At 41.5% G+C, this 24571-nt stretch overlaps 1 protein-coding gene across 2 annotated transcripts in view; it reads left to right on the forward strand.

Annotated features, from left to right (window-relative positions):
* The window catches only part of SCAF4 (SR-related CTD associated factor 4), a 70572-nt gene that overhangs the window by 10838 nt on the left and 35163 nt on the right, over window positions 1-24571 (forward strand). For both annotated transcript variants that reach the window (XM_075133163.1, XM_075133166.1), the window contains exons 2-7: window positions 13176-13259; window positions 13866-13910; window positions 15478-15639; window positions 16431-16566; window positions 20002-20141; window positions 21456-21632. In XM_075133163.1, the coding sequence (XP_074989264.1) occupies window positions 13176-13259; window positions 13866-13910; window positions 15478-15639; window positions 16431-16566; window positions 20002-20141; window positions 21456-21632 (744 nt within the window). The remainder of the gene's footprint in view (window positions 1-13175; window positions 13260-13865; window positions 13911-15477; window positions 15640-16430; window positions 16567-20001; window positions 20142-21455; window positions 21633-24571) is intronic.

Here is a 24571-nt window from a genome sequence, read left to right on the forward strand (position 1 = left end):
GTGCACCTGGCTAGTGCATCAGAGTTCAAAGTGCTGTCCAGAGAGGTCACATTGGAGCACTCTGGGACAGCTCCGGGAGGCCAATACTGTTGAATTGCGTCTGCAGTACCCCAAATTCGACCCAGCAAGGTTGATTTTAGTGCTACTCCCCTCCCCAGGGAGGAGTACAGAAGTCGATTTTAAGAGCCCTTTAGGTCGACGGAACGGGGTTGGTAGTGTAGATGCATTCATTTTAAAATCGACCTAACGCAGCTAAATTCTACCTAACCCCATAGTGTAGACAAGAGCTTAATGCCAGATGCCCAGTTTTCAGCATTTGCTGTTGGCCAATTAAGTAACTGATGTTGATGTGAAGAACTATTAACTCAGAAGTTTGAGACTTGTCACATCAGACACAGATCTCTTTTTCTGAAAAGTGGGTAATTGTTTGAGCTCCTTAAAGCAGTTTGCAAACCTTCACAGCTTCATGTTTGTGTGCCATGGTATTTAATATGGGTGGAAGCTACTGAACCTGAACAGGGTTCTGTTCAATAGTATCACAAAACTTATATTTCTCACATTTTGTATTTCCCAGAAGATATAGATATATGTGGTACTTGTATTTTTTAAAGATCATGCCCAGCCCAAAATATATATTTTTTTCTTGTCTTTGCAGACTTCAGTTTAAAAACATTCATTGTTTACCACTATCCTTTGCCCTAACTTCATATGAGGATATTTGGTATTTCTTCCTCTGTTGTTCCTTGTCAAAATATAAAAAAAGTGGACTAGCTTTATCATTGTTTCTGGAATTGCCCCCCACTTCCTTGCTCTTTGATATTCAGTTGTAGTTGATGTACTCGTCTGTGTGGGGAAGACCGCTTTCAAAGTCTGCTTCATTATATTTCCTTGATGAGTTGCCTTAAAATAAAACTTCCTTGTGCTAGAGAAGGTGATTTGGAATTTGTGGGTAAGTGGCAGTATACATGGACTATGGAAGACCTGCTTTTGGAGAAATTTTTTTCAACATGCTTGTTGGAAAACTTAGACTCATTTAGGAACATTTTTTGATAATCTGCTGAAGATATCTATATGTTGGACTGTTTTCTTTTGGCCCTAAACAAGGCTTGAAAAAAATCACCAGAAACTGAGTAGCCAGTAGTGAATATCAAAGTGGGGGTGGAGGGTTCAAAGGCAATATCCTGTTGACAAAGGCCAGCTGCTGGTGTTTAAGGCCTTGTCTACACTGCGGAATTGTCAGCAAAAGTTATGTCGCTTTAATTAAACCGCTGTCGCTTGTCCACACTGTGCTCCTTATGTCGGCAGAGCACATCCACACTAGCAGCTCTTAGAATCATAGAACTGGAAGGGACCTTGAGAGGTCATCTAGTCCAATCCCCTGCACTCATGGCAGGGCCAAGTATTATCTAGACCAGGGATCAGCAACCTTTGGCACGTGGCTATCAGGGAGATCCGCTGGCGAGCCGGGACTGTTTGTTTACCTGCAGCTCCCACTGGCCACGGTTCACTGTTCCAGGACAGTGGGGACTGCGGGAATCACTGGCTGTCACTGTAGCGTCCGCAGGTAAACAAACTGTCCTGTCTGATCCCTGATCTAGACCATCCCTTACTGGTGTTTGTCCAAGCCGCTCTTTAAAATCCCCAATGATGGAGATTCTACACTCTCCCTAGGCAATTTATTCCAGTGCTTAACCACTCTGACAGGAAGTTTTTTCTAATGTACAACCTAAACCGCCCTTGCTGCAATTTAAGCCCATTGTCGCTTGTCCTATCCAGAGGTTAAAAAGAACAATTTTTCTCCGTCCTCCTTGTAACAACCTTTTTATGTGCTTGAAAACTGTTATCATGTTCCCTCTCAGTCTTCTCTTCTCCAGACTAAACAAACTCAGTTTTTTCAGTCTTTCCTCATAGGTTATGTTTTCTAGACCTTTAATCATTTTTGTTGCTCTTCTCTGGACCTACTCCAATTTGTCCACATCTTTCTTGAAATGTGGCGCCCAGAACTGGACACAATACTGCAGTTGATGCCTAATCAGCGCAGAGTAGAATGGAAGAATTACTTTTCGTGTCTTGCTTACAATACTCCTACTAATACATCCCAGAATGATGTTTGCTTTTTTTTGCAACATCATTACACTTTTGACTCATTTTTCTTGTGATCCACTATGAACCCCAGATCCCTTTCCGCAGTACTCCTTCCTAGGCAGTCATTTCCCATTTTTATGTGTGCAACTGATTGTTCCTTCCTAAGTGGAATACTTTGCATTTTTCCTTACTGAATTTCATGCTATTTTCTTCAGACCATTTCTCCAATTTGTCCAGACCATTTTGAATTTTAATCCTGTCCTCCAAGGCACTTGCAACCCCTCCCAGCTTGGTATCATCTACAAACTTTGTAAGTGTACTGTCTGTGCCATTATCTAAATCATTGATGATGAAGATATTGAACAGAACTGGACCCAGAACTGATCCCTGTGGGACCCCACTTGTTATGCCCTTCCAGTATGACCGTGAACCATTGATAACTACTCCCTGGGAACGATTTTCCAACCAGTTATGCACCCACCTTATAGTAGCTCCATCTAGGTTGTATTTCCTTAGTTTGTTTATGAGAAGGTCATGTGAGACAGTATCGAAAGCCTTACTAAAGTCAAGATATACCACATCTACCGCTTCCCCCATCTACGAGGCTTGTTAAGCTGTCAAAGAAAGCTATCAGGTTGGTTTGACACAATTTGTTCTTGACAAATCTATGCTGACTGTTATCTTATTATCTTCTAGATGTTTGCAAATTGATTGCTTAATTATTTGCTTCATTATCTTTCCAGGTACAGAAGTTAAGCTGACTGGTCTGTAATTCCCCGGGTTGTCCTTATTTCCCTTTTTATGGATGGGCACTATATTTGCCCTTTTCCAGTCTTCTGGAATGTCTCACGTCTTCCATGACTTTTCAAAGATAATTGCGAATGGCTCAGAGATCTCCTCAGTCAGCTTCTTGAGTATTCTAGGATGCATTTCATCAGGCCCTGGTGATTTGAAGACATCTAACTTGTCTACCTCATTTTTGACTTGTTCTTTCCCTGTTTTAGACTCTGATCCTACCTCATTTTCACTGGCATTTACTATGTTAGACGTCCAATCACCACCAACCTTCTTGCTGAAAACCGAAAGAAAGAAGTAATTAAGGACCTCTGCCGTTTCCACATTTTCTGTTATTGTCTTTCCCCCCTCATTGAGTAACGGGCCTACTCTGTCCTTGGTCTTCCTCTTGCTTCTAATGTATTTGTAGAATATTTTCTTGTTTCCTTTTATTCCCTACCTAGTTTGATCTCTTTGTGTGTGTTGGCTTTTCTGATTTTGTCCCTACATACTTGTGGTGTTTGTTTTTTATATTCATTCTTTGTAATTTGACCAAATTTCCACTTTTTGTAGGACTCTTTTGAGTTTTAGATCATTGAAGATCTCCTAGTTAAGCCAGGGTGGTCTCTTGCCATACTTCCTATTTTTCCTGTGCAGTGGGATAGTTTGCTCTTGTGCCCTTAATAATGTCTCTTTGAAAAACTATCAGCGTCTTCGGTTGTTTTTCCCCTTAGACTTGCTTCCCATGGGATTTTATCTACCAGCTCCCTGAGTTTGTGAAAGTCTGTGTTCTTGAAATCCATTGTCTTTATTGTGCTCTTCTCCCTCCTACCATTCCTTAGAATCATGACCTCTACCATTCATGATCACTCTCCTATAAGTTGCCTTCCACTTTCAAATTCTCAACCAGTTCCTCCCTATTTATCAAAATCAAATCTAGAACACCCTCCCCCCAGTAGCTTTCTTCACCTTCTGAAATAAAAAATTGTTTCCAATATATTCCAAGAACTTGTTGGATAATCTGTGGCCTGCTATGTTATTTTCCCAACAGATGTCTGGGTAGTTGAAGTCCTCCATCACCAAGTCCTGTGCTTTAGATGATTTTGTTAGCTGTTTAAGAAAAGCATCATCCACCTCTTCTTTCTGGTTTGGTGGTCTGTCGTAGACCCTATCATGACAGCACCCTTGTTTTTTACCCCTTTTATCCTTACCCAGAGACTTTCAACAGGTCTGTCTCCTATTTCTATCTCAACCTCAGTCCAAGTGTATACATTTTTTAATACATAAGGCAACACCTCCTCCCTTTTTCTCCTGCCTGTCCTTACTGAGTAAGCTGTATCCTTCTATACCAATATTCTAGTCATGAGTACTATCCCACCAAGTCTCCGGGATGCCAGCTATGTCATAGTTTTGTTTATTTACTAGCATTTCGAGTTCTTCCTGCTTATTCCCCATACTTCTCACATTAGTATACAGACATCTAAGATACTGATTTGATTTCCCCCCTCCCCTTTCTGTCTTGTCTCTCCCTTATTTATGTTGTAACAGCCCATGCTCCCCCCATTCTGACCCTTCTCTCAGGTCTCCATGTTTTTGACTTACCTGTGGGCTTTGGTCACCTGCCCCTGTTGAACCTAGTTTAAAGCCCTCCTCACTATGTTAGCCTGTCTGTAGCCAAATATGCTCTTCCCTTCTTTGATAGGTGGACCCCATCTCTGCTTAGCAGTCCTTCTTCCTGGAACAGCATCCCGTGGTCAAGGAAGCTGAAGCCCTCCTGGTGACACCATCCTTGCAGCTAGGCATTCACCTCCAGGATGCATCTGTCTCTGCTGAGGCCCCTACCCTTGACTGGAAGGACTGGAGAGAACACCACCTGCGGTCCCAGCTCCCTCACCCTTACTCCCAGAGCCCTGTAGTCACTTCTGATCTGCTGAGGGTCATACCTCGCAGTATCATTAGTGCCCACAAGGAGTAGCAGCATGGGGTAGTAGTCGGAGGGCTGGATGATCCTTGACAATCCCTCCATAACCTCTCTGATACGGGCCCCTGGCAGGCAGCATATCTCCTGGGATGCCATGTGATCCTCCCAGCCTTGGGGGTACATGGCTTCTCCTCTTCAACCTTTGGAGGTGATTCCTCATCACTCGTTGCCAGGGCAGCATAACGGTTCTCCATCACCATAGTGAGTGGGTTGGGAGTAGGAGTGGAGCACTGCCTGCTGCCAGAAGTAACCAGCAGCCAGTGTCCTCCCTGTACCAGAGCCTTATCCTCCTCCCCTGGTGGCATGACAGCAGTCCTCGCAAGCTAGATAGCGACTCCAGCCTTGGAAGTCTCCATATGAATACTGTCAATGAATTCCTTGTATCACGGATGCTCAGCCTACCCACCTCCTCCTGTAGCTCTTCCACCTGCTTGCTGAGAGATTCCACCAGCAGGCACCTCTCACACTGGATGGTCCCTCCAGCCTGGCTTTCTGAGAGTGGGAAATGCAGGCCACAGTCTGAAAATCCACACCAGGATCTGGGTAGAGGCATCCATGGTTAGGTTCTCTGTCTGGATACAGGCACAGGTGGAAGAGACAGGAGCAGTGTTGGCACTGGCGATGCGGCCCTTCCTAACCATAATGATTATATTATGACTCCCTCTCTCCCCTTGGTCGCTTAGCCTCTGGCTTTTAAGGCCTTCCCTCCAACGTCAGCCCTACCTCCTCGTTAATCATATAGAGGGAGGATGATCACAAGGCTGATCAAGGATGCTTAAGGAACAAAGGCTCAAACTGTCCCCAAACACACAATCCCATTTGACCCAGTTGACCATGTAACTGAAATAACCTGAAAGAAAAAGAAAAACACACACAGCCAAACAAACTCACTCACTCCAGGGTTAGCACTCACACCTTGTTCGTTCAGCAGGGGGATCTCCTTCACCCTCTCTCAAACTCCCCTGTTCGCTAGCATCGCTCTTGCATCAACACAGAGAGCAGTGCTTTGTGGGTAGCTATCCCACCGTGCAACTGGCCACAGGGTGCTTTGGGAAGGGTTTGCAATGCCTTATGGGGCAGGTACAGCGTCACATAATGCAGGGTTCTCAGTCATGTTTCTATGGGCATCCTACTAGATTGTGAGCTGCTTTTCAACTGAAGGTGGGTGGGTGTGTTGGGGGAAGAGACAAAAACAAAGTGGGTGTGTTGGTATGCTGTCTCTTTAAATTCAGACAGCAGCTTGAGCAGTCTCTCCACCCACCCTCCCTCCCCCCAACAGCAGCCCATACTGCCCACCTGCTGGTGAGAGCAACGTTCCACATTAATGGTTCTGATTCTTCCTAGTTCTAATAATAATAGCTATTATTATTCTATTAATATTATAGCTATTCTTATTCTATTAATATTCTAATAATAATATAACCTTAATTGATTAGTCTCATTAGAGTTGGTATGGCAACACCCATTTTTTCATGTTCTCTGTATATATCTATCTATCTTCCTCCTGTATTTTCTACTGCATGCATCTGATGAAGTGGGCTTTAGCCCACGAAAGCTTATGCCCAAATAAATTTGTTAGTCTCTAAGGTGCCACAAGTACTCCTCATATATTTTAAAAACACTGAAATCAGCAGAATTCAGGAGCAGGTGTATAATATCTCAATCCTCCATGGTCTTCAGGCTGACAATATCCCTTTTAAAATAAAGTAGCTTCATTTTACTTCTGTCTTCACCTTGACTTTTTTTTCCCTCAACATCTTAGATGACAGGGGTATTTTTTTGTTACTCAGTTCCCTCCCCAGTGCCTCAACTTAATTCTAGTGTGGCTTTGATTTGCCAAACTGGGTATCTGTGGCTCCAAGCAAACATGCTAAGAGGAGAATTTGGCTCCACCTCTCATTTCTTTAGTCTATGAGGTCAGTAGCTGTGGATGGGGTTGGGAAACAGCTATGAAACCTAAAGTGTGATCCACATAGAATATGATTGGTTCCACTGCAGAGTGAGGAAGGAGGAAAATCTACAGTTTTAGGTCCAGTTGCCTGGGGGAGAGGATTGTAGGAAAAGATCCCTGTTCTGAGGTAGTCAATTTAAAGTATAGTAACTCCTCACTTAAAGTCGTCCCAGTTAAGTTGTTTCGTTGTTACGTTGCTGATCAATTAGGGAACATGCTTGTTTAAAGTTGTGCAATGCTCCCTCATAACGTTGTTTGGCAGCCGCCTGCTTTGTCCACTGCAGGAAGAGCAGCCTGTTGGAGCTAGCTGGTGGGGGCTTGGAACCAGGGTGGACCAGCAGCCCCCCTATCAGCTCCGCACTCCCCCAAGTTCCCTGTGCAGCAGTTGCCCAGCAGGCTATCAATTGCCGGCAGTTCAGCTGTCCCTCCCCCCACTGCCATGTGCTGCTCCTGCCCTCTGCCTTGGAGCTGCTCCCCGAGCCTCCTGCTTGCTGTGTGAGGGTGGTGGGGAGGGGGGTAATGTCAGAGTGTCCCCCTCCCCCTTGCTCCTGCACCCTGCTTACCCCATCTCCATAGAGCAGGGGGACACAGGACAGGGCTCAGGACAGAGGGAGCTTTCTGGCTGCAGCTGTGGTCTCAGCTTGCTGATTAACTTAACAAGGCAGTGTACTTAAGAGTGGGTCAGCATACTTAAAGGGGAAATGTGCATCATACACACACACACACACTCTGTCTCTGTCCACCGTACTATCTCCCCTCCCTCCATTCCTGCTGCCTTTTAGAGTGTGAGGCTACATTAACAACGAGTTAACCCCATGAGGGCTCAGCCAATTGCTAGTTCATCATTTAGCAGAAAGGCATTCCCTGGGAAATATCCCACCCTCTGACTCCTCCACCTCAACCAAGCCATCATTGCTGTGTACAGTATTAAATTGTTTGTTTAAAACTTATTGTGCGTGTGTGTGTATATATGTATATAAATATATAGTCTTGTCTGGCAAAAAAAAAATTTCCCTGGAACATAACCCCCCTCATTTACATTAATTCTTATGGGGAAATTGGAGTCACTTAACATTGTTTTGCTTAAAGTTGCATTTTTCAGGAACATAACTACAACGTTAAGTGAGGAGTTGCTGTACTCTCTAAAGCTTTAAATTGATGTCTTTTTGGCTAATTGTATCAAATATGCATTGCCATAAAAACTGAAGTTTTTACGTGGTTATCCAAGTGCAGTTTCTTAAACTGATTAAGATGTTGAATTTTTAAGACTCTTTTCAAATTGAGAAATTTGACATTTTTTGTATGTAATTTTATTGGAATGATGCTCTTCTCTACTGATTTGTGACAATACAGCTTTTCTGCATGTACCCTGATTTGGGTTCAACTTATATAACAAAAGATCCAAAGTCTAGTGGGACATTCCCACTCACATATATGGAAAGGACATAAACCTTACTGTAACACATCTGTGTTGTAACAGTGAGATTTTGCTCCAAAACAAATTTAAAGGGATACTAACAAGGTTGGTAAACACACAATTTGATTTTTTTTCTTTAAAATGTGGTTTTGCCACATTTTTATTTAACTTCCACAGTTTAGCAATCACAATGAACTCTAAAATTGCAAATCACCCTGTTTATTTTAATGAGGTATATGAAAATTCTTAGAGAAGGAAACAAATTTTAGTTTATTCCATCCCAATGGCTAGTTACAAATTGTAAGTGCAGGTTTTTTTTTTTAAATAGCTTGTCTTCATTAATTTAGACTTGCATTTAAATTTGATCCATATCTTTCCACCCCAACTTTCCCCATGTATGCACTTTCAGAGTCCCCTTTGGGAATATTGCTTTTGGTGTCCTCATCACTTTCACTCTGTTCGTGCTGTCCGCAGCAACACAGGCAGTATTCCCAAGTCCTCTGCCCAGCCCTGCTTTTCTCAAGGCCCTTCTTCATTTTTCTTTCTTTCTCATGGATTATTTTACTAGGCCTCAATTCCTGCTTCTCTTGCTCCTCAGATAATGGCCCCATGTTACCAACTCCTACCTCATATACTGCTTCATATTTGGTTTCCCACTTCCTACCCGCTGTGTGCTTGCCTGCTTCTTGGATCCTTCTCTGGTTCCTAGCTGTATCACATCAATCTCTAGAAGCAGTCTCCTGATCTTTGGTACTGGCTCCTGCCTCTTCTTGGTCCATGGCTACCTTCTGCACTCCCAGAGTTCCTTGTTTTTTTATTACACTCCTGAAATAACCGCTGTTCCTGAGGACAGTGTCTTGATGCAGGCTTCTTTTGCACTCATGATGGGAGGCTGGTTGCTTTCTCGGCTGGAACAACTCCTCCTTGGTCTGTGGGAAGAAAGAGGTGGCTCCTTGTAACAACACTGGCTCCTTGCACTCGTTTTTTTTTTTCCTTCTGTCAGCCTCCCGGCCACAGCTGCCTCAAGGGAGTAGAATCTGCTCTTAGTGTTATACCAGGAAGGGCAGGTGTGAGGATCACAGTTTAGAAATCTCCATGCTAATGGTTACTTTCTTTCAATATTTTCATGTTAAAATTCAGGAGAATTAGTGTTGGCATTCTCTTTGTTCACCTGACAGTGACTTCAAAGAAGGAATGTGTAATAATTTCGCAAAAAAGAGAATGAGCTTCAAAATAATAAAGGGAAGGAACACATTCATCGTGTGACGCTAACTAGCAGGTGACATGAAATGTTTAGTTAGCCATACTAATCCTTCCCGGCAGCCAGAGATGGATGCTCGCTTGGAGTGTATCTGTTGGTTTGAAATGTTGACTGGTTAAAGCCAATCTGGAGCTGGAATTTGCTGTGTGTGGAAGGGTCATCCAAACTCCTGGGTTAAAAATTATCTGGCTCAAAGGGTTGATGATAACACAGAGAGAATGGATTCAACAGCTGTATGTGGTGGCTGGCTCTTCTACTAGCTCCTGAAGGAAGATACTGTTGAAAGAAAATAGATTCCTAGTCCAGAAAGTAGTTAAGGAAACAAACATGTACTTGTTTGTTCTTCCTGTATTTAGTTATTGACAATGTTGGGTTTTTTTGTTTTGGTAGCTATGCTGAAAGCCTGGTGGTTGTTTTCTGTGCCTGCACGTATTTAGTCCATAATTTTGTTAGTTATTTAACTAAACCTATTTACTTTTGTTTTTTCTTTCCCTCAGTAATTGGAAAGAGAGGAGAAATCTGTCAGCCTCTTAAATCAGGGCTATTAAACATCTTACCAGGATCTCAGACTTTAACAATTATACTAGAAAAAAGGGCTAATATGGTGGCTACAATTCTATTTTGGATTAAACTGTCCAAAAGAGAATTCTCCTTGTTCCTTTGTTGTGTTTGTCTAATGGGTTCTTATTGGAGATGATGATCCTGATATCAGGCCATTTTAACTGATATTTCCTAGGTCCTGATTCCTGTATTACACAGCCCTGAGGAACAGAATCATTTCTATAATAGCTCATTTATTTTCTTTCTTTTTTAAATATAGCTGTATTTTTTACCTTGAACTCTCCCATGTGTATAGGATATTTTGAGACTTGCAGGTTTTTTGATTACAGGAATCATGTCAATTTCATACTGTTGCCATAGTAAGCAGCAACTTAAGGGCCTGTCTTCATTGCCCCATAGTTCAGACTAAGGGGATGTGACTAGCAGGGCACACCAGAGTGCTGTGCTATAATTCCTCTGTGTGGGGTGCTGCGGATGTAAACTTGCAGGCTCTGAGTTTGGACATCCAACCTCAAGACAGTATAAGTTTGCGTACAGACGGGGGAGTTAAGTGCAGCACTTTGGTGTGCTCTGATATTCATATCCCCTTAGTCTGAACTCTGGGATACTGTAAACATGCCTTTTAAATAGCAAGGGCAGTGTAGGGAAGGAGCAGCAAACATTCATTTTAATAGACTGGGAGATCTAGAAATGGACTTAATGACACAAGGCAGGAGCTAAAAGGGGGAGGACAAAAAGTGGTGGTGCACCTATTCTTAGGTTGGAGGGGGAGCAAGAGTGGCATTTCCTCAAAGTGTATGTCTGTGCTCCAGTATAAGACACATGGCACAGCCTGTATTGGTTGGCTCAGGCTGTGGGGCTGTAAAATTGCAGTGTAGATGTTCAGGCTTGGGCTGGAGCTTGAGCTCTGAGACCTCACAAGGAGGAAGATCTGAGAGCCTGGGTTCCAGCAAGCCCAAACATCTACACTACTATTTTTAACCCCACAAGCCTGAGCCAGCTGACCTGGACTCTGAGACTCAGTACCATGATTTTTTTTATTATTATTATTATTATTTATTTATTGCAGTGGGGCCTGGGAGAGGAGGATAGGTGGGAGGGAAGGATCTTTTGGATCAGCCATGTGCTGTCAGAAGTGCTAAGTAGAAAATAGAAAGTGTATCAGGGCCTGCCATCTCTTAAGATGGTATAGTCCTTCTAGTGAGTTATTCTTTGAAGTGAAATAGCTTATTGTGACATAGATGTTGTATGTGTATCTAGACTTCAGTATAGTTATATAGCAAAAGCAGCACAGTTTAGTGCTGGTGTGAAGTAACTGTTGGTTGTTTCTCTTCTCTCTTCTGCACCTGTTTTTACCCCCCTGGACAGTGGTTGTCTCTAGGGCTTCACTGTCTTCAGAGTCTATAACATTGACTCCCCCAGACTTCTGAAGTACTGTTGTGTCGGCAGTTGGAGAATTCTACTGTGATTAGGTGGTGGGTGGGGAGGAGTTGACACAGAAGGGGTGAAACAGCACAAGGAGAGAAGATGCTTGAACTTCGTCTCCTTTATCTCTTACTTGCTTTATAGTCTTGTTCAAGTCCCTTAGGGCTTGTCTACGCTTACAGCGCTGTAGTGACACAGCTGCAGCGCTTATTGAAGATGCTACCTACCTACACCAACAGGAGAGCTTCTCCCATCGGCGTAGGTATTTCAGCTCCCCGAGAGGCAGTAGCTGTATCAATGGTAGCTCGCCCATCAACATAGGAACTGTCTACGCTGTGAGTTAGATTTGTATAACTGTGTTGCTCAGGGATGTGGATTTTCCACACTTCTGAGCAATATAGTTATACTGATGTAAGTTTGTAGTATAGACCCAGGCTTAATCTGGGTTTATAAATTTCCCTCTATACAAAATTGAGATAATACTACTCTGCCTTTCAGGGTAATGCTCATCACCTTAAAGAGGTAGAGGACTCTGTGTATGTTTGTTAAATACCTTGACTCTAGGAGAAAATGGTTCCATTAAGTTTTTAACCTTTCACACATCAGGTGCTGTTAAATTATAGAGATGCCAGTTGTTGATCCACATTTTAAGGTTGAGTTGATTTTGTACTTTTAGCAGTTTGAATCCCTGCTTTATTATGCACGGGGAATACCGTGTATCTTCCCCAAATTTACAGAACGTTTTGGGTGCTAATGAATTTTCTTAGAATTTACAAACCCATTACAGTTAAAATTAATTTTAAAATAGGTATTTAAAGAAATTTAACAGTCAGGCCTATTTTTGTCTTGAATGGTGGTGTTAATAGAATAACACTGACAACTTTTAATGTACAGTAGTTAAAACAGAAATGTTGTGCTTAGATTATATTTGAACAAATTAGTTAATCCTGTAAATAAGGCTCTCGAGATGCCTCAATTGGTCATCCAAAGTCACTAGTTACTTTCGAAAATGTTGGCTCTGATTTCTGAGGAACTTATAAATAATTTCCCCTCTGGGTAATATTAGATGAAGAGTAGTTCAGTGTATGAAAATTTCCAAAGCAATTGATGCAGTTAGTTTTTGTGGTAGTATCTCACCCTTATTAGTGCAAGAATGTTAAACAGAGGTATTTAGTATGTACGCTGCTGTACCTATATGTAACAAGATGAATAGGAGATAGGATATTGGTTTGTGATGGTCTCAATGGTTAAAAATCTGTGTGCATAGGAAAACATTTTTTGGACTCCAGAGCTATGTAGAAGTATAAACTGCAAGATCAAGCTCAAACTGCTGCTGATCAGGTTAATTAACTTTAAGTCAAACTACAGTTTATTCCCTTGGTTTCAGATTGTTTCCATTAAATAGTTTAGAATTTGGGAATTAATGTGTACCTAGTTTCATAACTGGTAAGTCAGACACATGAAATCTTCTGACAACAGCAGCTAAATCCATGGATGGGGCTTTAAAAAAACCCAAAAACCTGACATTGATTGTACAACTTCAGACATTGGCTTTCAAGTCAGTAATTGCATTGTTGAAGTGGCTAATCTCTTGATTTTAGGCCTTGTTATAACACGAGCTTGGTTGCATGGCAGTTGCCAAGAATCTGCATTGACTGTTATGTTGACTGACTTGCTTGCTTCCTTCAGAATTTTTTTAATATTTATTTTCTCTGTTTAGCTCTTTTCACTCATGGAGATGAAACCTCCTATCTCCCGAGCAAAGATGATTCTCATTACGAAAGCTGCCATTAAAGCTATTAAGGTAAAGAAAAACGGAAATAGAGCACAAATTCAGACAATACTAGTAGCATTATTTTTGGATTGTACTTGATTTCTAAAATATGCATATCTTTTACATGATCTCTAAAATTTTATAGCTTGGTAAAGATTTCTTTTTTTTGTTTTTGGAGGTTTTTTTCAAAGGAAAGTGAATGAACGTTCTTTATCTTGAGTTATGCTGCAAATATCTCTGCAAAACTGTAACACAAACTTGCTTTTAAGAAAATGACATTTTCTGATGTTATGGTTTGCAGTCTTGTCATGATTTTGTATCTGATAAAATCAAAATGTTGTAGCATGCAATTACATCCCATTGCATCAGAATTAACAAACAAATTTAAAAACAAAGGAAAAAGTAGTTGTCACAATAGTACTGCCTTCATTTAATGTATGTGAGATGCTTCCAATGGCAAGGTCAGTTTTCTTCATGCAAACTTTTAAAGCAATGTTTGAGATATGAAGTGCATCACATACTAGAATATATTTGTTTTCCTAATTGTTAATATGTACAAATAATTTAAATACCTCTGAAATCATACATCACTATAAATCAGATCATGATTAAATAGGTCACATATCTCTTTTCCAGCTCTACAAGCATGTAGTCCAGATAGTAGAGAAGTTTATCAAAAAGGTAAGTGCTTTTATAGTATTTTTAATATTTACTTAATGGGATACTGGGCATTTAAACATCCACAGCTCTAGTTAATAAAAAATAGTGATAGTAATACTACAAGTATTACCTAAGGCTTTTTTTCAGCTTTTTTTTTTTCTATGTGCATGTGACAGCAATTTGTATATAGTCAATCATTTCCCTCTGTTCATGCGAGCCTTTCACACAGCAACAGGAGATGAAAAAAAGTGTGATTATAAAACCACAGAAATTGTCAGTGGGATTTAAGGATAGATATAGTGCTTGAAACGCAAATTCTTCTAATTTTTCAAGTTGATTTTGTCTCTTTACTGCTACTGTTATGATTGATTGTTTCCAGAAAATTTAACCTACACACCTTGGCGCCTGGAAACTTAGAAAAATAGGTTAAATACATCACCATCCACAAAAGTAGACCAAGAGGCATGTTAATTTAAGATCCATTAGACAAACAGGAAGAAATAGCAATATATGCCAAATGAAAAAAGGCAACATCAGAAGGATAAACACTTTATTTTCAAGCATCTAATTAATTCTAAATTAGTGGAAGGAGACTGAAAAGTGGGTGAGAGCTAGCTTGATGTCCCAGTGGTGGTGGTCTGTACTGGAAGGTAAGAGAGGAGTTGTGTTCAGGTCCCAGATCCTGCTTCTTAAGGCAGCAAAGGAGACAGTGGATCTTTTCTACATAAAGAGACACAAACATCTTTCCTCTATTCCGCCCTAGGTCCCAAAGTATCTCCTTCCTCCCTACCTCTGCCACCAATTAATTTTAGTTATAGAAACATTACAGGACACAATGCTTATGTAATACATGGAAGTCATCTCTTTTTTTACATTCTTGATTTCTACATTTGCCCATTTAAGTAATTTGCATTTCACAGTATCTACTGTTTGTGGTCCTTCTTTCTCCAAGTTATTCCAACCTTTTTTATTACATACAACAGAACTAACTTTTTGCATTGTTAAGATCAATATCTCATACACTACTTCCTCCTATATATTTATTATCTTAACTCATTTCGGTCCCCACATTGGCCCCCCCAAAAATTAATTAGTATAAAATTGATTTAAATAGTAAAACTTTTGTTGCATCATGTGTATAAATAGGTTTGCTGCAGTTCATTCTTTTTCCTGTAGGTTGTCTTTCAATTAGTGGGAAGGTCTAGATAGCTGTTGTTCATGATTAATCATATTTTAAGTATTTGCTTTATGTGAGTGCTTTTACTCAAGTTTAAATTGTATTGCCATGCCAATCTATCTCAAAGATAAATATTTTAGCTACTTTGTTTATCAGGATACACGTTACTAACACATTTTGCTATTAGATTTAGTAGTGTTAGACATAGCTCCTTGTACAGCCCTATAGTACTGGTAAAACGAGAACTGTAAATAGTAGAATTCAAGTTTTCTGTTGGGACCTACAGGAAAACCTTAAGTACAAGGTGCAGGTTGCTTGTAGCGATTCTGAAACCTATTGGGGCATTAGGGGGTTTACGCTGTTAGTACTGTATATGCTAGCCTGCAATAACTGGGAACAATCTCTTTTCAGTGCAAACCAGAATATAAAGTCCCTGGATTATATGTTATTGACTCTATTGTTCGTCAGTCTCGTCACCAATTTGGAACAGACAAGGATGTTTTTGGGCCAAGATTCTCTAAAAATATAACTGCCACATTCCAGTATTTATATCTCTGTCCGTCTGAAGACAAGGTATAGCTAAAACTTCTTAAATGTTGTGAATTGCTGAATTCTTAATTGTGTGTTTCTGCTTATATGAAAGCTAATTTGGTGGTTCTCTGCCTTGACTGCAATGCCATAGTTGTCTTTGTGTGGGTAGTGGTAATATTAGAGGTAATACTTCAGCGGAGGTCCTGATGATGAAAAATCTTTTTTAACTTATTCTGTTTGTTGTGTTCATGCCTTTGTCCAGTTGGAGACCATGCCAAAACTATTTCCTTTTCAGGCATCCTTCTTGTGAGGGACTTGTTGCAGTTAATTGGATTGGTAGCTGAAAGAAATGCAGATAGTCTTATTTTTTTCCCCCCTCCGACTTCAAAATTCTGTTCTAGCATTTTCTTTTCACTTCCTTTCACTCCCTTTTGTCAGACTTTCCCACTTCACTGCTGCATTTTTGTTGTCTTTCTCACCTTTTCTTGGCTCTTCTCTGCCTTCCCCTTCTGGGATTCTTCCAAAGACCACATCAAACTCTCCTGAATAGCCATATGACTGGATGCAACTCTTAATTGTCTTTTGGTTTGCCAGAGGAGTTTGCTAGAGAGTGGCACAAACTCTTTCAGTGTATCAAAAGAAGAGGGGGGGTCTAGTAGTGTGGATCCTGCTAACCTGTGTAACAAGGAATCAGGCTGCGTCTAAAATTTGAGCATGCTGCTTCAAGACCGCTGATCCAGTTACCGCTTTCTTCTTATGTGCAAGAACTAAATTTAGAGCTTATGCGTTAGGAATATTTTGTTCTATATTAATACTTTCTGTTATTTGAACAGAGTAAGATAGTTCGTGTCCTGAACCTTTGGCAGAAAAATGGAGTGTTTAAAATAGAGATCATTCAGCCTCTCCTGGATATGGCAGCAGGAACTAGTAGTGCAGCCCCGATGGCAGAAAATGCTACAAATAATGAAGGTATGAATGTCAGTACAACTAGTAAATTAAAAGTTATGGAACCAATGACTTGTTGTTATTTGGTACACTAAGGTAAAAGTACCTCATGTTTGTAAATCAAGTTCACTAACGCACTTCAAAATTCACTTTTATCACAAAAATTATATAGAAGAATATGAATACGTTCTGAATAAATGTTGGTGCTGTATATCTATACATATGTTTTTTGGAAAAATATCAAAATTTGAACTGATATGGCTTTGGGTCTTTCCATACAACAGATTACACCTCTACCCCGATTTAACACTCCTCAGGAGCCAAAAAATCTTACCATGTTATATCGAACTTGCTTTGATCCACTGGAGCGCGCAGCCCCGCCCCCCGGAGTGCTACTTTACCTCGTTATAGCCGATTTCGTGTTCTATCGGGTCGTGTTATATTGGGGTAGAGGTGTATGTATAGACCTATTGGGTGTTGATAGTAATGTTCCCACTAAAAATGACTCCCTTCTTAATTTTCTTCTTGTATCTGTGAGACTTATTATTACTTCCCAGTGTGTAGTTCCCATGTTCCTTCTTTAAGCACCTGATTCAGTAAAGTGTGGAACATCTTACAATGGAGAAACTTCATGCCCTAAAGTATATTAAAATATTATTACCTACACAGCATATTTTTAGTGACTAGTATTGTTGCAACACAAAAATCTTGAGGCAAGGTTATTTAGACTGAATAACTCATTGGTGCTAGCCATAAAATGCAAGAAAATAATTGTCACTCAACACCCCACCTATTCTCCACTCTCTGGTTCCCCTTCTCAATCTTTTGCCTTCTCTGTACTATCTCCTTCCACCATCTGCAGCACACATCTCCATCCTCATCCTGTATAACTAGATTGTACTTCTGACACCCCACCTCCCCAGTTCTTGTATTTTGATACAGGGTTGGTGTTGAATGATGTGCAGTATTGTATATGGCTTAAATTGGTATAAGTGAGGCCTGGTGTCAGCTCACAAGATTTCTGTGAAGTGTTTCTTCAATAATGTTTAGGAAGACATCACCTATTGTCACTTTTCCTAAACATACAGAAAAACAGATCTGAGACACATCACTTGCTATGCCTAATAACTCACTGAAAGCCTTGCAAAACTCACCCTGAGATGTGACCGTGATCTGTATTTTTTTCTTTTCCTGTACTGCCACTGGTAACTAGCAGACCAAACTCCTTTCCCTCGGATTTAGCTGTGCAACCTTACTGATTTCAGAGGGATTTCATAAGTGTAAGAGAGGAAATAATTTGCCCCTGCAGTAAACAATTCTGTTAATGCATTACATGGAATAGAATTCAGCTCAGTCATAGCACTGCGGAGCCTATCCAGCAAAGAGTAAAAAATAGTAAACTTACTTTTGTCCCATAAGTAAGCAGTGTAATTGAATACACGCCGTGAGCAAGTCTTGAGATGTAACTTTTCTGAGCAGAATCACGCTCTTGGAAACATTTCAAGATTAAATATTTTGTAATGTTTCCATTTGACTTCTGGGAAAACAAATTTTTCAGAATGTTGTTTGCTTTCCTTTTCTGTAAGTCAACACTGCAGTTATTTAAAGTGTCAACAGATCCACAGGTTCATAGAAATAAGTCAGGCATTGTGATATGCAATATTGTTGTAGCTGTGTTGGTCCCAGGATATTAGCCCCTCAAAGTGGTAATATCTTTTATTGGATCAAGTTCCATTGATGAGATAGAGAAGCTTTCAAGCTTACACAGAGCTCTTCTGCAGGTCTGGGAAACTTACCCAGGCCTTGTCTACATTACAAATTGAGACAACCTAAGTTAGGTCGACATACTGTGGTTCATGTCCACAGTATACTACCTCTGTCAAAGGTGCATGTCCTCACCCGGAGTGCTTCCATTGATTTAACTTTTTGGGGGCACTGACAGCTGGAGCCCCTCTACCCGCCATGGAGCTGACAGCCCACAGGCGATGTCAGTAATGTGGTGTCCACATGGACACTGCGTTGCACTAACTACATCGACCTAAGCGCTACGCCTCTCATGGAATTTGAATTATTAGGTCAGTGTAGTGGGTGACTTACATTGACGGAAGCAATGTTGTAGTGTAGACAGGGCCTGAGTAAGTTTTCCAGACCCGAGGAAGAGCTCTTGGAGCAACTTCTATTGGTGAGACAAGCTTCCAATAAAAGATTATTACCTCACCCACCTTTTCTCTCAGATATTGTGAAGCAGGTATATTTGCGTCATTTTCCCACTTAAGAACAGTATAGTAATATTTTTACTGTATTTAATTTTGTATTCAACCATAATAAGGAATCTATTAGAGTTTTCACTTTTTTTCTGATACTTAGTGTTTAACTGTATCCCTTAATTATAAAAGGATTGAAGTTGTTTATATTATTTCAATGAAAAAAAAGTGCATTTCCCAATAAAATGTATTTATATGTTTACAGTGTGTAGGAGTTGTGGATGAAAAGTATCTGTTAATTTATTTTCTACCACTAAAACATTTGTGTAAGAATTAAGTGCAACGGATAGGTACTAAAAAACCAAAGTCCTAAACATAGCTTTTGCTATTAGATTTTCCTTAAATTCCTATGAATATATTAAAATATGTTGAACTGATCACATAAGTTTATTAAACACATTGCGAATGTGTCCTTTCTGGAAGTAGTAGTATAAGATGTTTTTGCATTAGAGAACTTAATCTTCTATATGTGAAGTTTGGTTTGTACTACTGCTAGTTCCTTCTACAGCAGTATAGGAAATATATAACAGGAAAGAGTTGCTCATAAGAAATAGATTAAATGAGATTTTTAAGAGAAACTAATAGCCATAACAGATCCTGTAATCGTTTCTACATGGCTCTGTCTTAGATGGATGAATCATGAAAACTATATTGTTTCTCCTTAAATAAACCATTGGATAGGAACCTAAAATAAATCATTGAATGAAAGAATTATTAATAGTCGAACTTAAACTTTGCAATTGAACTTATTTTACAAATGTATTGATATGCAGTGTTTGGTGCTATTTCAGTAGGTAAGTTTTCAGCTTCAACTCCTCTAAAAAAATTGTAATACTATCAATGGAACATTGGGTGAAAGTTTCATGCACTGCACTCCCTCCTATGAGGTCCAATATTCATAGTTTTCTGTCATTGAATACAGAGCATGCAGGTTCTAGATAGTAAATGGGATACCTAAAGGAATGTTAGAGCATGTTGTCAGGGCTAGTTCACAGTGGTATAAATCGGAATACAGATGCATTGATTGGCTGAATTTAATGTACATCAGTGATTCTTTTGAGGGGGATAGGTAAGTTTACAAAGTAATGAGTATTTATCTCTTCATTGGACGGTAAAATATTTTATATTACACACGTGGACTGTTAATATCTTACGTTGTAGTGGACTGGTTTTCAGTGTTGTAATTCTCTTGCAGGTTCACCACCCCCTCCAGCAAAGGTTCTATCTGAACCCACCCAACTCAGTGGTAATTCAGTACCTACTGTATCACAGTTGCCTAGTTCTGATGCCTTTGCAGCTGTAGCTCAGTTATTTCAGACAACACAAGGACAACAGGTAACAACTGTATTTCAGTTACACTTGTAATTTTAATTCTCACACAAATCACCTAACTTAGTTACAGCAGTTGCTTCTACAGCCTTGATACAAAATCTGTAATACTGTACCCCTCCCCTCCCCCAAATAAAACCCTTAAAAATATGGAATTTAAGAGTTAAGGTAACTTATTTGAACATTTGATGGTCTTTATGAGTAAAACATCCAGTTGACAATATTTTTGTGGAAAATTCACTGACACATTCCAATAACCTTCACTGTTAAATTATCAATGTAATGAACAGTGTATTGCACTTATTATCCAGAAACCCTTTCTCTGCTATGTTTTTCTTAGCACCCTTCATGAAAGATTTGCAGAGTGAGCAGGATCACTCAAGCATCCATTTGCTTCTGAAGTACTAGAAGGGGGCCTGTGGATCATATAAACTTACTCTACCTAAAAAGAAAAGGAAAATTTGTTAGTCTCTAAGGTGCCACAAGTACTCCTTTTCTTTTTGCGAATACAGACTAATACGGCTGCTACTCTGAAACCTTTCTCTACCTAGGTCGTTGGATTAGATTTTATATTCAAAACAAGCTCTCTGAATTCACTCCTGCCATTCATTCTTTTTAATATTGATAGGTTTTTAGACTTTAGATGCTTTGGAAAATCAGGTTAAGTTTTTCTTGATGACACCATATTTCCCTTAAGGGGAGAGACCGCCTTAATCCACTGAATATGCTTTTGACCTGAATTACTCAGTTTGTAAATCCTCCTCTGAATTAGAGCAAACAAAATTTCCAACCTGGATTTATGGCAGTATTCACTCTGTTCATACTGTTCTCATATATTTGTCATGGCTGTGTATATTTGCTTTCATCTACAACAGACAACCCCTGTGACTAATAAATTGCATGTAGGGCATTGTTCACCTTCTGCACTAGCAGCCATTTTACTAATTTTACTGGGGCTAGAGTGCAAAAACTAAACCAATGAGCTCTGGTGGGGCTTGTAAGGAGAATCTATTTTTAGGAGGAACATAATTGATTGTCTCAGGGGAGGATGAGCAGGGCCAAACATATCAAGAGGGCCTGTATGAATCTCCTTCTGCTTCCTAGTGACTTCCCGCCCAACAAATCCATTGCTGGTACCCATATAACTATCAAGAGTAAACAAATGAGTGCTATACCTGCACACAAGTATGTCACCACCTCGCCTAGTATACATTTTGATATCTGTATCTGTCTTAACATTCTGTCTGTATTCTGTTAAGAGTTCAAAAATATTTTTTTAAATAGAAAAACTCATTTTGATTTAATATCTATTCTGTTAAGCTTCAGCAGATTCTTCAGACTTTTCAGCAGCCTCCAAAACCCCAGTCTCCAGTCATAGATAATACTGTGATGGCTCAGGTTCAGGCTATTACTGCTCAATTGAAGACTACGACAACACAACCACCAGAACAAAAAGCTGCTTTTCCACCCCCTGAGCAAAAAACGTCTTTTGATAAGGTAAGTCCTTTGTTGTTGTTTGCATTTATAATGATCATTTTAACGTAGTAACTAATAGGAAGATGGAAATACAGGAATTTAAGTTCACCTTTGAGAGTTGTCAGTGCAGATCCCCAGTTTTGGGATGTGCCTGTGCCCTGCCCCAAAGCCAGGGACTCTGAAAAGCTCTGGTTGTTGGGGGCCACATGGACTTCACCTTGAGCTCTGAAATATTCCAAGTGATGTTTTGTGCGAAGAGGTGTGCACCCACCCCCAAATATCCAACCGCTAGAACAAAAAAATCAACTCCCTCTGGTCCCTTGACTTCCAAATCACTGGTTTTCTTGTTTTCCTGTATTAAGGATAGACCTTTTGCTTTCAAAAATTGAATAAAACTGGTTTTGAACAGTTAGATCTATTCTTTAAGTAAACTTTACTTTTCTTCGAATGCTTGCTCATGTCTATTCCATTGTAGGTGTGTGTGCTCACCGCATGCACTAGTGCCAGAAGTTTTTCTCTCCGTGGTATCCATAGGGGACATGCTCTGGCGCCCTCTGGAGTGCTGTGCATATGCCGCAGTATAATGGGTGCTGCTGGCTCCCCCCACCCTCAGTTACTACTTATCACCAGTGATGGTGCTGGAACATCACCTTACCTCAGCAAGCTTACTCCCCTTAACTGCTTGTTGTGAATTTTGATGTATATAGTTGTTGAAAAGTTGTTAGTGTTTAGTTCCCTTCCTGTAGTTTAGTGTTAGTTTGTAGTCCCTGACGTGACTTCAAACCCTGTGACTGTTGCAGAAAACCTATACCAGTCAGCGACCGTAACAGTAGCTGTTTGAAGTGCATGGGAGAAACCCACATTAGTGACAAGTGTTGCATTTGTAAAAGTTTTAAACCTTGGACCAAAAATGGAGTGGGACATTCGCCTCTAATAGCTCCTTATGGAGTCAGCACTTACACCAGCACCAGAGTCGTCTAGATTGGACTCCACTGCTAGCACTGTGGCCTTGGTGCGGAGTGTGCCACCAGCGCCCGACTGCGGATCGGCATTGATCCCCCTCCCCAGTACCAGCTAGAAAGCAAATAAAGGCTGGGAGCAGATGTTCTCTTGTCCCATAAAGAGAAGGAGAGGGCCAGAGGGGAGCAAAGACCCGTGAGAGGCAGCTCTTCCCCTCCAGATGAAGGTCGGGCCACAACTCCTGCTGAGCGGCCTAGCCCACTCCAGGACCAGCCCGCCACCCCAGGAAGCAACAGATGCATTCGGCACCTGGTGGTGCCATCCACACCAGAGGCCTTTCAGGCTGCAAAGGACATTGTCCCTACTGGTGCCGGCCACGGAAGTGTTCCGCTTCAGGGGAAAATCTGCCTTGGGACCCTTCCAACAGTCCCCATCAGTGCGGCACTGCTCCTCACCACAAGGAGTGTCCTGCCAGCGCTTACCTGTGCAGAGCCACCACGTCTGGTCCACCCATCAGAGTCCTGGACGCCAGTCCCCAGACTCCAGGCAGTGCTCCTCGGGCTCGAGGAGGCAATCGCCAGTGGAACAGCGCAGACCCTCAGAGATGCGGCACCCATTCCCACAGCCCCGGAGCTGGGAATGCCCAAGCCGCTCTCCCAGTGTACAGCACCACTCCAGTAGTTAGAGCCACCAGTCCAGGGAGCTGTTACCGGTCGCTGGAATGCCAGTACAGTTCGCCACAGGCATGCCGACGATCCCCGGCGCAGGGGCCCACTCACTCCTGTTGCTACTCAACTGATTGCTCACTAAGCATCAGGTGTAGATCGCCGGGTTACTTTCACTGATCTGCCGAATGCCACCACCAGTTACTGGGATTGCGGCACAAGGGGTCATCACCCTCATGCAGATCCTCAGTGGAGCTCCGAGGTCAGCAACAATGGGACGGGGTAGGCACATGGCCTCAGCACCGTCCTGGTCCCCCAGATGTAGACCTTCCTTCTCGGGGCCTGCCCTTTGAGCCTATGGCTTCTTGTTCCATTTCCCATCTGTCGTGGAAAGTTGCTTTCCTTGTAGCCATTACCTTGGCAAGGTGCGTATCTGAGATTAAGGCCCTCACTTCGGAGTGTCCGTATATGGTATTCTACAAGGACACAGTCCAGCTGTGACCTCATCCGGCTTTCCTGCCTGAGGTGGTGTCCCCTTTTCATGTCAACCAGGATATCTTCCTCCCGGTGTTCTGTCCGAAGCTACGCTTGACCAATGAGGAGAGGCAGCTACACACTTTGGATGTCCGGCACGCCCTAGTGTTCTACCTGGAGCGCACCAAGCTCTTTCATAGGTCAACCCAGCTCTTTATCACAACAGCGGACAGGATGAAGGGTCTCCTGGTGTCCTCGCAGAGGGTCTCAAATGGGATCACCACCTGCATCCAGACCTGTTATGAGCTGGCTCAGGCCGAGTCACCACCTATAATGAAGGCCCATTCGACCAGGGCTCAAGTGTATTCGACAGCCTTCCTGGCGCATGTCCCTATCCAGGACATCTGCAGGTCTGCGATGTGGTCTTCGGTACGCACATTCATGACTCACTATGCCATGACCCAGCAAGTAAGAGATGACTCTGGATTTGGCAGAGCTGTGTTGCTTCTCCGGTGGTACTGCTTGGGAGTTGCCTACAATGGAATGGACATGAGCAAGCACTCAAAGAAAAGACAGTTATCTTTTTTTCTTAACTAGCGTTCTTCGAGATGTGTTGCTCATGTCCATTTCATGACCCACCCTCCTTCTCCATTGTCAGTTTCCGGCAAGAAGGAACTGAGAGTTTGGGGGGAGCCGGCAGTGCCCCTTATACTGCTGCATGTGCGCACCACTCCAGAGGGCACCAGAGCCGGTCCCTACGGATACCACTGAGGGAAAAACTTCTTGCACAGGTGCATGTGGTGAGCGCACACACCTACAATGGAACGGACATGAGCAACACATCTCAAAACACGAGTTACG

The sequence above is a fragment of the Caretta caretta genome, chromosome 1, assembly GCF_965140235.1.
Source record: "Caretta caretta isolate rCarCar2 chromosome 1, rCarCar1.hap1, whole genome shotgun sequence".
NCBI lineage: Eukaryota > Metazoa > Chordata > Testudines > Cheloniidae > Caretta > Caretta caretta.